This window comes from Apodemus sylvaticus, chromosome 16, assembly GCF_947179515.1.
Source record: "Apodemus sylvaticus chromosome 16, mApoSyl1.1, whole genome shotgun sequence".
NCBI classification, from domain to species: Eukaryota; Metazoa; Chordata; class Mammalia; order Rodentia; family Muridae; genus Apodemus; species Apodemus sylvaticus.
Window position 1 is genome coordinate 9,650,459 of NC_067487.1, and position 12,801 is coordinate 9,663,259.

Genomic DNA, 12,801 nt, shown 5'->3' on the forward strand with positions numbered 1-12,801 from the left:
ATAATGGCTAGCCTGCAATTATAAGGAAATTTTATCATATGTTTTTGCTGTTACTAGGAAACTTTCTAACTTGCGATTGGTTAAATATTCTGTTATATATTTGCCTTTGGAAACTAATCGCTATAGAAGTCAGTTGAACTGTTTTGCATAGTTACCTACAATAAGCTTGGATCCGAACTAACCATCCAACAGTACTTCCTGTATAGGTTTTTGTGGTATAAGCTGCTCCTGGGACGGACCCCAATGTAAAAGATATAAAAAACTATTTAAAATAAGCCTTCTATTTTGATTCATATTCCAGTAGCATTTAAGTTCCCAAGACCTCCCTGGGAACTGACATCTTACTTGGCAGAAAGAGACATACAAGTGGGTAACTGACATCTGCTTGCCAAGTTAGGACACAAATGTTAGACCAGGTAAGTGTCTGACACAGTGGAATGCCCCAACCAATGGGAGCAGGAATAGGGCACAGCAAAGACATGTTCCTAAGGAAAGCCCCCGTCCCTACAGCCTGATGGTGACATGACTTGACACAGATGTTTGTGGATTTGGGGCTTTAAAATCCCTGTAAGACCCAAACTCCAGGTCATGATTAATTTCCACAATCTGGACTATAGCTGTGACTGATGCTTATTGGGCATATGCTCAATAAACTGTCCTTGTCTGACTGTCCTTGGTGTTCATGTGGTTTGTGAGTTGATTCCTGGACCCCAACATTATCAGATGCCGGAATAAGAAGTATGAAGCCTTGCATATGCAGTTCTTACTTTAGTCTTGGTACGTTTCCCCATGAATATCTAAACCCTTCCCACGTGGTTTGTTCACTTGCCAGTAATGAAGTAAACAACAGAATTCTCATTCTGTGAACTGTGGCTGTAAAATCAAGTGGTGCCAACATGAGGTCTTCTTCTGTTGTGGGTGGCTTTCAGAGTCCTGGGGCTTTCTCTGTGCTATCATAGGTGTAAAGTAGGAAACATTCTCACTCAACTATGAACCATGGAGTATAATCAGGAAGATGAGCCTCCTGGCGCAATGGTGACCTGATCGTCATCATGTCACTGGAATTAAAGCTCCGCCCACAGGCTATAGCTAATAACAGGTGGAGTTAACGCAGTGATCAACCTGTGCCTATGGAGGAGGTAAGCCCTGGGGAGAACCTGACTGTTATTCTGATAAGTGGATATGGTAACGAAATGAATTCAAGTGCTTTCGGTTAATTTACTTTTTTCATTTTCTACCCAGAGATTCAAGCACTTCTCAAAATCTGCCAGAAAATATGGATTGTGTGGTAGAAGCAAAATAATACACAAATTCACCAATCCTTACCTGCAGCAACTAGTACCCCGTGGACACAGTGACCTAAGTAGGACACCTACGTCACACCCCAATGCCAAATCTCAGGGATCCCTGAGGGAGAAGAGATAGGGAGATAGATGGTCAGAGCCAGATGTAGTGGTGTCTACGATGAAACAGCATTGGCCAGAAATGTCACTACCATTGCCTGTAGGAATCCACTGTGGTTAATAAGTATGTGGACATCTGCAGAAGCCAAAACCAGTCATAAAACATGCATGGGTACATGAGGCCTTGCTATACCACACCATGAAGAAGTTTTCTATAGGAACTGGGTGTTCCCCCTGCACTGACGTCATACTTTCTTGCTAGATCCATACTGGATCGCTTCCATGACCCGTCCCCAATTTGCAAAAGGCACATTTCAACTGTCTGATTGCATGCTGAAGTAGTGATCTTGAAGTCTATGACTACTACTGGGACTGGTAAAGTCTAGGAGGACTTTTAGAGAGGGATTAAATGATATGCCTGTTAGATGAAAGGGAAATTGGAAGGTACCAGGGGAGAAGATTGTGGTTTAAAATGAGATATTTGGGTCTCAAATTCCAGTTAGTTCATTTGATAATTCTGTCAATATATTTCTGAGATATATATGTATATATTTTTGAGGGAAAATCATTTATATATCCTGACTTGGAGAGACTGAGGGAAGTTCAAGGCAGATAATCTTGACTTTCAAAATACTGTCCTATACCAACAATTTCAGTATCAGAAAAGCCAACACTAATTACGCCAGAAAAAATCAAACCTCTGCATATGGAATTACAATAGTGGATGACGGATTATTATACATATCTCTGTAATGGCAGGAATTGTACATCCCTCCTCCTGGGAGGGTGACAGGTAAGGGTAGCATGAGTTCAGGAACACCTGAAGATTAATACTCACCTGAGTTGTGAAAACCCAGGGAAATATTTCAGAAATTCTGGTAGAACTCTCGCAAAAACTAACATTCTTACAAAACCTAATGAATGAAAACTCAAAGAACCTGCAGATGAAAAGGTGCTGAGATGGATTCTGTGAGATCTTTACTAGTAAACAACAGAGCAAGACTTTAACTTTGTTCAGTGATTTAGACAATCTATGTGTCTGTTGACTAACCTGTATGACATAGCACTCTATGGATTCCAATTTCACATGAAAACTGTTTCCTGCTGTGGCTTCTGATCAGTGAATTTTAGAAGAGCCATTGCACCTTGAATTTACTCCAGAGTGAGGGCTCGTGGGCCTTGTAAAGATCTCCCATGCCTAATCTGTGATTGTTATCAAAGATTCATGCGGTCAGTCTTCCTTGAGAATTATAGAAGCTTAGTCATGACCTTCAGTCATAATGTGACCTCTGGCAAGTGTGACATTCTTCTCATGACTGTGTTTGCTTAGGTAATGGTATCCTAAGACAACTCCTAGATCAGATAAGAGGTTTCAGTATGCTGGAATTGACTTGAAAAAAAGGCCTTTGGTGTAAAAATTCTTCTGCAAAGTTCTTCTGCAAAGTTCTTCTGCAAAGCTCCTAGGCAATCAGTCCATCAAAAGCTGATTCCCCTGTGACTTGCACTAAAGCTTATCACATCTCGCAGTGTCTCTTCACACAGGGTGTCAATACGGGAGAACAAGGCTCCCTTACGCATGTGCAGTACTGAATATTAATCCAAAACCCCCCTTCTAGGCTAGTGCTTTGCCCCTAAGGAAGTTCCCTATCTGTTTTCCCACTTTTTACTTAGAAACAGGGTCCACATGTTCCCCTACCTACTTTGGATTCAGGATTCTTCTGCTATAAGATCCATAGCAGCAGGAGGCATAGGCAACAGCATCCAAGGGGAATTCAGAAATAATCTTAAACATGTAATCCTCTTGTCCACATTGGTTTACTGCTTCTGGTTTTCTCTCTTTCTCTCTTTTTAAATTAAATTTATTTTTTTACTTATTCAGTTTGTATTCTACTCCCTGCCCCCCCCCCCCCCGCCCGATCACCCCCCTCCCACAATCCTGCCATCCTTCTCTGAGCATGTGTCAGCCCCACCCCACCTCCCGGCGCTTCAAGTCTCTTGGAAACTATGTGCTTCCTTTCCCATTCAGGCCAAACAAGGCAGCTCAGCTAGTAAAATAGATCCCACGTACAGAAACAGCTTTTGGGACAGCCCCCATTCCAGTTGTTTGGGACCCACCCAAAGGCCAAGCTATACATCTGCTACTTAGGAGTGGGGAGGTCTAGGTCCAGCGGGCTCAGACCCCCAGGGGTACAGGTCAGTTTACTGCTGGTCTTCCTACAGAGTTCCTATCCCATTTGGAGCCTTTTATCCCCTAACAGTCCCTAGCCTCCATCCACTGTTTGGCCGTGAGTGTATGTACCTGTCAGAGTCAGCTGTGGGTGGAGCCTCTTCCAGGGCAACATGCTCCTGCCTAGAAATCATAACAGTATCATTAGGAGTGTCACAGATTGGCACTTGCCCATGGAATGGGTTTCAAATTGGGCCGGTTATTGATTGGCCATTTCCTCAGTCTCTGCTCCATCGCCCTGTGCTTGCATTTCTTGTAGACAGGATAAATTTGGGGTTGAAATGTTTGTGGATGGGTTGGAATATCTATCACTCCACTGGGGTTCCAGGCTGGCTACAGGAGTTGGCCTCTTCAGGCTCCATATCCAAAAAGCAGTGAGTCACAGCTAAGGTCACCCCAATTGATTCTCAGGCACCTCCCTTATCCCAGATCTCTGTCTCATCCTTGAGGTGGCCCCCAACTCCTCAACCCTGTCATTTGCAGATTTCCATTCATTTTCATGGCCATGTGGTCATCTCTCCTGTGCTTCCACACACTTGATCCTGAACCCCATTCCCCTCCTATCCCTCCTGCTTCCCAGTTCCCCCTCTATCTGCCTCTTAATGATGATTTTATTCCCTTTTCTAAGTGAGATTCAACTTCCTTGCTTGGGCCTTTCTTCTTGTTTAGCTTCTTTGGGTCTGTGGACTATTATATGCTACTTGTATTTTATGGCTTATATCCACTTTTGCATGAGTACATATCATGTAAATCCTTTTGGGACTGGGTTACCTCACTTGGGATGATATTCTCAAGTTCCGTTCATTTGCCTGCATAATTCATGATGTCTCCATTTTCATAGCTGAATAGTATTCCATTGTGTACACGTACCACATTTTCTTTATCCATTCTTCAGTTGAGGAATATCTAGATTCCTTCCAGTTTCTGGCTATTATGAATAAAGCTGGCAGGAACATAGTTAAGCAAGTGTCTTTGTGCAATGTTGGAGTGACTTTTGGCTATAGCAGGGTCTTGAGGTAGAACTATACCCAGTTTTCTGAGACAATGCCAAATTGATTTCTAAGGTGGTTGTACACATTTGTACTCCCACCAGCGAGGAAGAAGTGTTCCCTTTGCTCTATATCCTTGCTGGCATGCTGTCTCTTGAGTTTTTAATCTTAGCCATTCTGATGGGTATAAGATGAAACCTCACAGTTGTCTTGATTTGCATTTCCCTGATGACTAAGGACTTTGATCCTTTCTTTAAGTGCTTCGCGGCCATTCGATATTCTTCTGTTGAGAATTTTCTCTTTAGTTCTATACACCACTTTTTAACTGAGTTATTTAGATTGTTTGTTTCTAACTTCTTGAGTTCCTTGTAAATTTTAGATATTAGCCCTCTGCCAGACATAGCGTTGATGAAGATCCTTTCCCAATCTATGGGCTGCTGATTTGTCCTATTAACAATGTCTTTTGCTTACAGAAGGTTTACAGTCTCATGAGGTCCCATTTATCAATTATTGATCTTAGAGACTGAGACATTGATGTTCTGTTCAGGAAGTTGTCTCTTGAACCAAGGTGTTCAAGCGTATTTTCCATTTTCTCTTTTATGACATTTAGTGTATGTGGTTTTATGTTGAGGTCCTTGATCCACTTGGACTTGAGTTTTGTGCAGGGTGGTAATTATGGATCTATTTGCTTTGTTGAAGTTGCCCTTTTTCCCCGTTTTATGCTTTGGCTTCTTTATCAAAAACCAAGGGTCTGCATGTATGTGGGCTTTTTTCTGGGTCTTCAGTTCTATTCTATTGAACTATGTGTCTGTTTCTGTCCTGATACCAGGAAGGGTTGTTGTTTTTTTTAATTGCTATTGCTCTGTAGTATATAGCTTGAGATCAGGGATGGTGATTCCTCCAGAAGTTCTTTTTTTGTTGAGGATTATTTTAGCTGTCCTGAGCTTTTTTGTTTTTCCATATGAGTTGAGAATTGTTCTTTCAAGGTCAATAAACACTGTGTTGGAATTGTAAAGAAGACTGCAGTGAATCTGTTGATTGCTTTTGGTACGATGGCCATTTTCACTATGTTAATCCTGCCTATCCATGAGCATGGGAGAGTTTTTCATCTTCTGAGATCCTCTTCGATTTCTTTCTTTGGGACCTTGAAGGTCTTGTCATACTGATCTTTGACTTGCTTGGTTAGAGGTACAGCAAGATATTTTATATATTTCATACCTATTGTAAATGGTGTTGTTTCCCTAATTTCTTTCTCAGCCTGTTTATCATTTGTATAAAGGAGGGCTACTAATTTCTTCCCCCCACCCCTCAGGTAGAGTTTCTCTCTGTAGTCCTGGTTGTTCTGGAACTCACTCTGTAGACCAGGCTGGCCTTGAACTCAGAGATCCGCCTGTCTCTGCCTCCTGCATGCTGGGATTAAAGGCGTGCACCACCACTGCCCAGCAGCCTACTGATTTCTTTGAGCTAATTTTGTATCCAGTCACTTTAGTGAAGGTGTTTGTCAGCAGTAAAAGTTCTCTGATAGAAGTTTTTGGGTCACTGATATATACTATCATATCATCTGCAAATAAGAATACATTGACCTCTTCCTTCCCAATGTATCCCCTTGATCTTATTTATTTGTCTTATTGATCTAGCTAGAATTTCAAGTACTATATTGAATACACAGGGAGAGAGTGGGCAGCCTTGTCTTGTTCCTGATTTTAGTGAAAATGCTTTAAGTTTCTCTTCATTTAGTTTGATGATATTAGCTTGCTGTTTATTGCCTTGTTTGTTTAGATATGTACCCTGTATCCCTGATTTCTCTAATACCTTTAACATGAAGGGGTGTTGGATTTTATCAAAGGCTTTTTTGGTGCCTAATGAGATAATCATGTGATTTTTTTTTCTTTCAGTTTGTGTATATGGTGGTGTATGTTGATGGATTTTTGTATATTGAACCATCTGGTATGACATGTACTTGATCTTGATGGATCATATCTTTGATATGTTTCTGGATTCAGTTTGTGAGTATTTTTGCATCAATGTTCATAAGATAAATCAGTCTGAAGTTATCTTTCTTTGTTGATTTTTTGTGTGTTTAGTTATCAGGGTGACTGTGGCCTCATACAATTAGTTCCTTCTGTTCCTATTTTGTGGAATAGTTTGAGGAGTATTGGAATTATCTCTTCTCTGAAAGTATGGTAGAATTATGCACTAAAACCATTGGGCCCTGGGAGATGTTTGGTTGGGAGACTTTTAATGACTGCTTCTATTTCTTTAGGGTTTATGGGGCTGTTTAAATAATTTACCTGGTTTTGATGTAACTTCGGTGATTGGTATCTGTCTAGAAAATCATTCATTTTGTTAAGATTTTCCAATTTTGTGACGTACAGGTTTTTGAAGTAAGACCTAATGATTCTTGAAATTTCTTCAGTATCAGTTTTTTATGTTTCCTTTTTCATTACTGACTTCGTTTATTTGGATACTGTCTCTCTGTCTCTTGGTTAGTTTGGCTAAGGATTGGTCTATCTTATTTTCCCAAAGAATCGACTCTTGGTTTCCTTGATCCTTTGTATTGTTTTCTTTGTTTCTAACTGATTGATTTCAGCCCTGATTTTGATTATTTCCTGCCTTCTACTCCTCTTTGGTGTTCTTTCTTTTTTTTTTTCTAGAATTTTCATATGTACTTTTAAATTGCTAATATGAGAACTTTCTAATTTCTTTATCGAGGCGCTTAGTGCTCTGAACTTTCCTCTTAGCACTGCTTTCATTGTGTCCCATTAATTTAGGTATGTTGTGCCTTCATTTTCATTGAATTCTAGAACATCTTTAATTCCTTTCTTTATTTCTTCCCTGACACAGAGATAGCGAGTTGAGCAGAGAGTTGTTCAATTTCCAAGAGTGTGTAGTCTTTCCAGTGTTTCTGTTGTTGTTGAAGTCCAGCTTTAATCCATGGTGGTCTGATAAAATGCAAGAAATTATTTTGTTTTCTTGTACCTGTTGAAGCTTGCTTTGTGACCACCTGTATGGTCAGTTTTGGTGAAGGATCCATATGATGTTGAGAAGATGGGGTTCTATGTATGATTTAAGTTTTACCCATGTTTCTTTTACAAATGTATTGGAGCCTTATGTTTGGGACATAGATGTTCAGAATTGAGATATCATCTTGGTCGATCTTTCCTCTGATGAGTATGAAGTGTTCTTCCCTGTTTCTTTTGATTAAATTTGATTGAAAGTATAATTTATTAGATTTTTAGAATGGCTATTCCAGCTTGATTCTTGGTTCTGATTGCTTGGGAAACGTTTTTTCCAGCCCCTTTCTCTGAGGTAATGTCTATCCTTTTGGTTGAGGTGTATTTCCTGTATGTAGCAGAATGATGAATTCTGTTTTTGCATCCCTTCTGTTAGCCTGTGTCTTTCTATTTTTATTTTGGGAATTGAGTCACTGATTTGAGAGATATTAATGATTAGTGATTGCTATTTCCTGTTATTTTGATGTTGTTGGTGTCCATGGGTATGTATGCTTTCCTTGTTTTTGCTGGTATGGAATTGTTTATTTCCTGTGTTTTCCTGAATGTAGTTATCCTTCTTGGGTTAGAGTTTTCCTTCTAGTATTTTCTGTAGGGTTGGATTTGTAGATAGATATTGTTTGAATTTAGATTTGTCTTAAAATGTTTTGTTTTCTTCATCTATGGTGATTGTTTTGCCGGCTATTGTAGTGTAGGTTGGCACCTGTGGTTTATTTATTTATTTAGAGGTGCAGGATATCTATCCTGCCCCTTCTAGCTTTTAGAGTCTCTGTTGAGAACCCAGGTGTAATTGTGATAGATCTACCTTTGTATGTTACCTGGCCTTTTTCCTTTGCTGCTTTTAATATTTTCTGTTCTATAGATTTTGTGTTTTGATTATTATCTGTTGGGAGAATTTTCTTTTCTGAACCAGTCTAATTGCTATAGAATATCAATATATTCTTCTTTTTTTTTTTTTTTTTTTTTTTTTTTGGATTTGGTTTTTTGGAGACAGGGTTTCTCTGGAAAGCCCTGGCTGTCCTGGAACTCACTCTGTAGACCAGGCTGGCCTCGAACTTAGAAATTTGCCTGCCTCTGCCTCCCAGAGTGCTGGGATTACAGGTGTGCGCCACCACTGCCCGGCTCTATAAGTTTCTTGTATGTTCATAGGCGTCTCTTTCTTTAGGTTGGGAAGGTTTTCTTCTATGATTTTGTTGAGAATATTTCTGGGCCTTGGAGCTAGGACTCTTTGCCTTCTATTCCTATTATTTTTAGGTTAGGTCTTTTTGTGGTATCCCAGATTTTTCTGGATGTTTTGTGTCAGGAGTTTTTTAGATTTAACATTTTCTTTGACGCTGTATCAATGTCTTCGATTGTATCTTCTACACTTGAGATTCTTCCATCTCCTGTATTTATTTGGTGATGCTTGCATCAATTTCCTCAGTTTGTGCATGTGTGTGTGTGTGTTTCTGTTTCCACTTTCGGGCCTTGCACGGTTTTATTTATTTCCTTCGCTTGTTTAAATTTATTTTCCTGTATGTCTTTAAGGGATTTGTTTGTTTGCTTTTTAAAGACCTCTATCTGATTTTATTTTCCTATATTTCATTAAGGAATTTATTGATTTCCTCTTTAAAGTCCTCTATCATCTTTATAAGATTGGATCTAAAGTCATTTTCTGTAGCAGAAAATTGTTAAAATCTGCTCTATGCTCCTGGTGACAAATTCTGCTTTTCTGCACCCTCCCCAGGGCTCTGGATTCACGAATGAAAGACACACGTACGTCAGCTTAATTTTGAATATGCCTTCCCTATATCAGTGAGGGTAGCATATTCTAATACTTACTAAATCTGTGTTCTGTCCTTGCTGCCCTGGACCCTTCTGGGGCAGCTTTCCCGTTCACTCCTATGTTTTGTCCATTTCTCCCTCCTGCTCCTTACTGGTTACACCCCTGTCGTGGCGAAATCCCCTTTTCTCTCCTTGATTTTTTTAAAAAGATTTATTTATTTATTTATTTATTTACTTATTTAATGTATATGAGTACACTGTCGATGTCTTCAGACACACCAGAAGAGGGCATCAGATTAAAATAAACATTTTGATGAGAAACAACTTGTAAACTTAACAAACATAACGTGTAAAGTCGTAATTCACAAATATCTTCTGTGATGAATCTGGATATTTCTGGTTTTGTTGTTGTTCATTTGTTTTTCTTTTCTTTTTGTTTTGTTTTGGAGACAGGGTTTCACTGTGTAGCCCTGGCTGGCCTGGGAGGCACTATGTAAACAAGGCAGGCTTGAACTCACAGAGGGGCCTGCATTTGCTTCCAGTATGCTAGATTGAAGGTGAGCACCACCACCTCAGGCTGTGAATCTCGAATGTCAAAAGCATCCTGACTTCCTGCTTTTGCTCTCCATCCTCTGTGAGGAAAACTATTTTGTGCTAGGCACCCCACTCTCAGTTACTAAAAGATAAGCTTCCAGCAACTTCCCTCCTCCAGAAAATTGTAAAACTCTTTTGAAATGATTAACACTTGCTCTGGTTTCTGCAAACCAGCTTACTACCACGTAGCTAGCAGTGAGGCAGTGAGCAGTGAGGAAAATAGCTGTATTTTCCCACGGAAATGAAGTAATTATGAACTTTACCATGAAAATCCGCCTCCCCGTCAAGCTGGGCCACAGGAACTGGGGAAAACTGCATCTTACATAAACTTTCGGCACATAAGAAATGGTCACAGTTCGTGGTCTCCATGTTTCCTAACTAGATAGCACTACTTTGCAGACAGACATCAGTGCAGAAACCCAGGACCATTAAGTTGTACAACTAACTCGCTTTCCCAGGACTACTTCAACGCCATCGCACAGACTTGTGGGAAATGTAGTCCGTAGCACCCTGACGTCACAGGTCGGTACTTTTGGTAAACAGAGTTCATCTTTTAGTAAGCATGTGCGGCTCGTATCCAAAGCTGGGCCAGACTTTGGTCCTTTTAGGCTCTCCCGTTGGATCTCTGACATGAAGGTTGGTCCAGGGTTCAGTTGCCACAGGGGCTGTGCAGGGTGCGTGGGTCCGGAGGGAACACGCACGGGGTGGAATGGGAACCGGGAGGAGCTGATTTGGAGGAACTTTCTGGCCAGGGCTGGGGAGAGGTCGCTGCGTGTGGTGGAGGGACTGACCTCTGTATTAGAATGCATTTAGCTGCCTGAGTCCAACGTGTGCTTCTGTGTCAGAAGAACTAGTTTGGTACTTTAGGAATGGAGAAGCTTGTAAGGACCAGAATTGCCTGGGCAGTGCTGGTTGGGTGAAGGTCTTTGCCTGGACGTGGTGCTGCCGGGCGGGCGTTCACTTCCCACCTTGCTGGTGGAAGCGTTCGCTCATTAGCTGGGTCACTCTCCCGTGGCTGCTACAGGATTTCTCGGTATGTTTAGCCAAGAGGAGATCTGGTCTTTTCTGTGATTTATGACTGTCTGTTAAGAGGTTCAAGAGCACTGAGAAAAACCTCCGAACAAAACTAGGAATTAAAAGGCAAAAACCAAACCAAGCAAGCAAGCAAGCAACCAACCAACCAACCAACCAGAACTGTTTATTTAGCGCCACAGTCTCCTTTGCCAGTTTGAGAATTGCTGCAAAAGGGAAGACAGGGGTTGGAATTTTTAAAGGCACACACCGAAAATATCTCCACTCTGGGGATTTTCTGCTATGTGAGGTGTTTTGTTTGTTTATTTCTGAGCAAGCAGCAGTTAAGACAGATTACAAAAGGAGAATGCACGTCCAGTTACTACTGTTTGCTGTTTGTTTTGGTGCTGTGTTGTGCAATGCTTAGTTGGAAATGAAGCTGCTTTTAACCATCGCAAAAGCAATTACTCTTGCCTGGCTTTGTTGTGACAGAAGTTGCTAGGTTCCAGGGTCAGAGTCCTGAACGGGAGATTGGGGTATAAGATGCTTCTCCTGCTTTCCTTGAAATGAATTGTGAATTTAAAGATGGTCCACTTGGATTAAGAATCCCTCATGGAGACTGTTTAGTTTCTCACTTGAAAGTAGCTTGACACAGGTGTTTGCTAAAAGGACATTGAGTGGTTTCTCAATGGAGAGTGAATGAAAAACCTACCTAAGTAAAACAAAAGATAAAACTTTTGCCTCAGAGGTTGTAAACTTAGGATTGTAAAACCTGTCACTGAGGTGTTAACAAAAGACACCAGAGGTGCCCTCACTTTAAGATTGCACACACGCTGCCTGTTTCAGTTGACTGACCCTTGGTGAATGTACAGTTCTGATTTATGGATTTTGTGAACGAGCTGTCTGTCCTGATTGATTAACCTACTATTGAACCAAACATCTATGTTCCCCAATAAATTCTCCGTGCTTCTGGATATCGTGCTCTCTCTCTTCAGTCTTTCCTATCTGAGGGACTGTAAGTCTGCTCTTCACAGCATTTTTATCTTTTCAACATCTCAATGTTAGCTTCTGGTTTCCAACTTCATAACAAAAATGTCTACCACTGTGAGCTGAATCCTCACACTACTGCTCCCACATGGAGACAGAACAGTGTCACCCCAGGATCCTCTGAGCTTTGTCCTGATTGTCCCAGCAAGGTCGATCCTACAATGCTGAGTGAAAAGTAATAAAAGCTGCCACCTCTCCTTGTTCTGTCGGAGACCATGATGTTGAGGAGACCATGATGTTGAGGAGACCATGATGTTGAGCGCGTGAACCCCTTTCAGGATGGAGACATGAGTTGGTGTGAGGACAGATGTGGGCTTAGGGATTTTAGTGAATTGAGGGATCATGAAGGTCTGTGGAGGTAACACAGCCCTGTAGACCTGATTAGCACATTGTGGACTCCTCACCCTGTCCTCTGTAAAGTTTCATGTTTTGCCAATTTTTAGTCAAACCAAGTGTTTGTGAGCAGGAGACTGGCTTGTGACATTGAAGTTTATTAGTATTTATATTATTATTAATGGTTTTAATCAATTAATAGAGTGATATCATTTATTGGCTTTTATTTCAGGAAATGCTGTCCTTCAGGGATGTGGCCATTGATTTCTCTCCAGAAGAGAGGGAATGTCTGGAGCCTGTTCAGTGGGATCTGTACAGGGATGTGATGCTGGAGAATTACGGCAACCTTGTGTCTCTGGGTGAGCATTGCATCTATAGAGAATCACCACTGATGTGTAGCTTCTTCCATTGGTATATTATAT

The 12,801-nt window shown here is 40.9% G+C and overlaps 1 protein-coding gene across 6 annotated transcripts in view; it reads left to right on the forward strand.

Annotated features, from left to right (window-relative positions):
• The window catches only part of LOC127666491 (zinc finger protein 595-like), a 29,653-nt gene that overhangs the window by 10,989 nt on the left and 5,863 nt on the right, over positions 1 to 12,801 (forward strand). For 4 of the 6 annotated variants that reach the window (XM_052159334.1, XM_052159333.1, XM_052159332.1 and 1 more), the window contains one exon: positions 12,612 to 12,738. In XM_052159334.1, the coding sequence (XP_052015294.1) occupies positions 12,615 to 12,738 (124 nt within the window). In that variant the 5' untranslated portion in view covers positions 12,612 to 12,614. Of the gene's footprint in view, positions 1 to 10,497; positions 10,625 to 12,611; positions 12,739 to 12,801 lie in introns of those variants that run through there. The other 2 variants (XM_052159331.1, XM_052159337.1) reach the window with 1 other exon arrangement.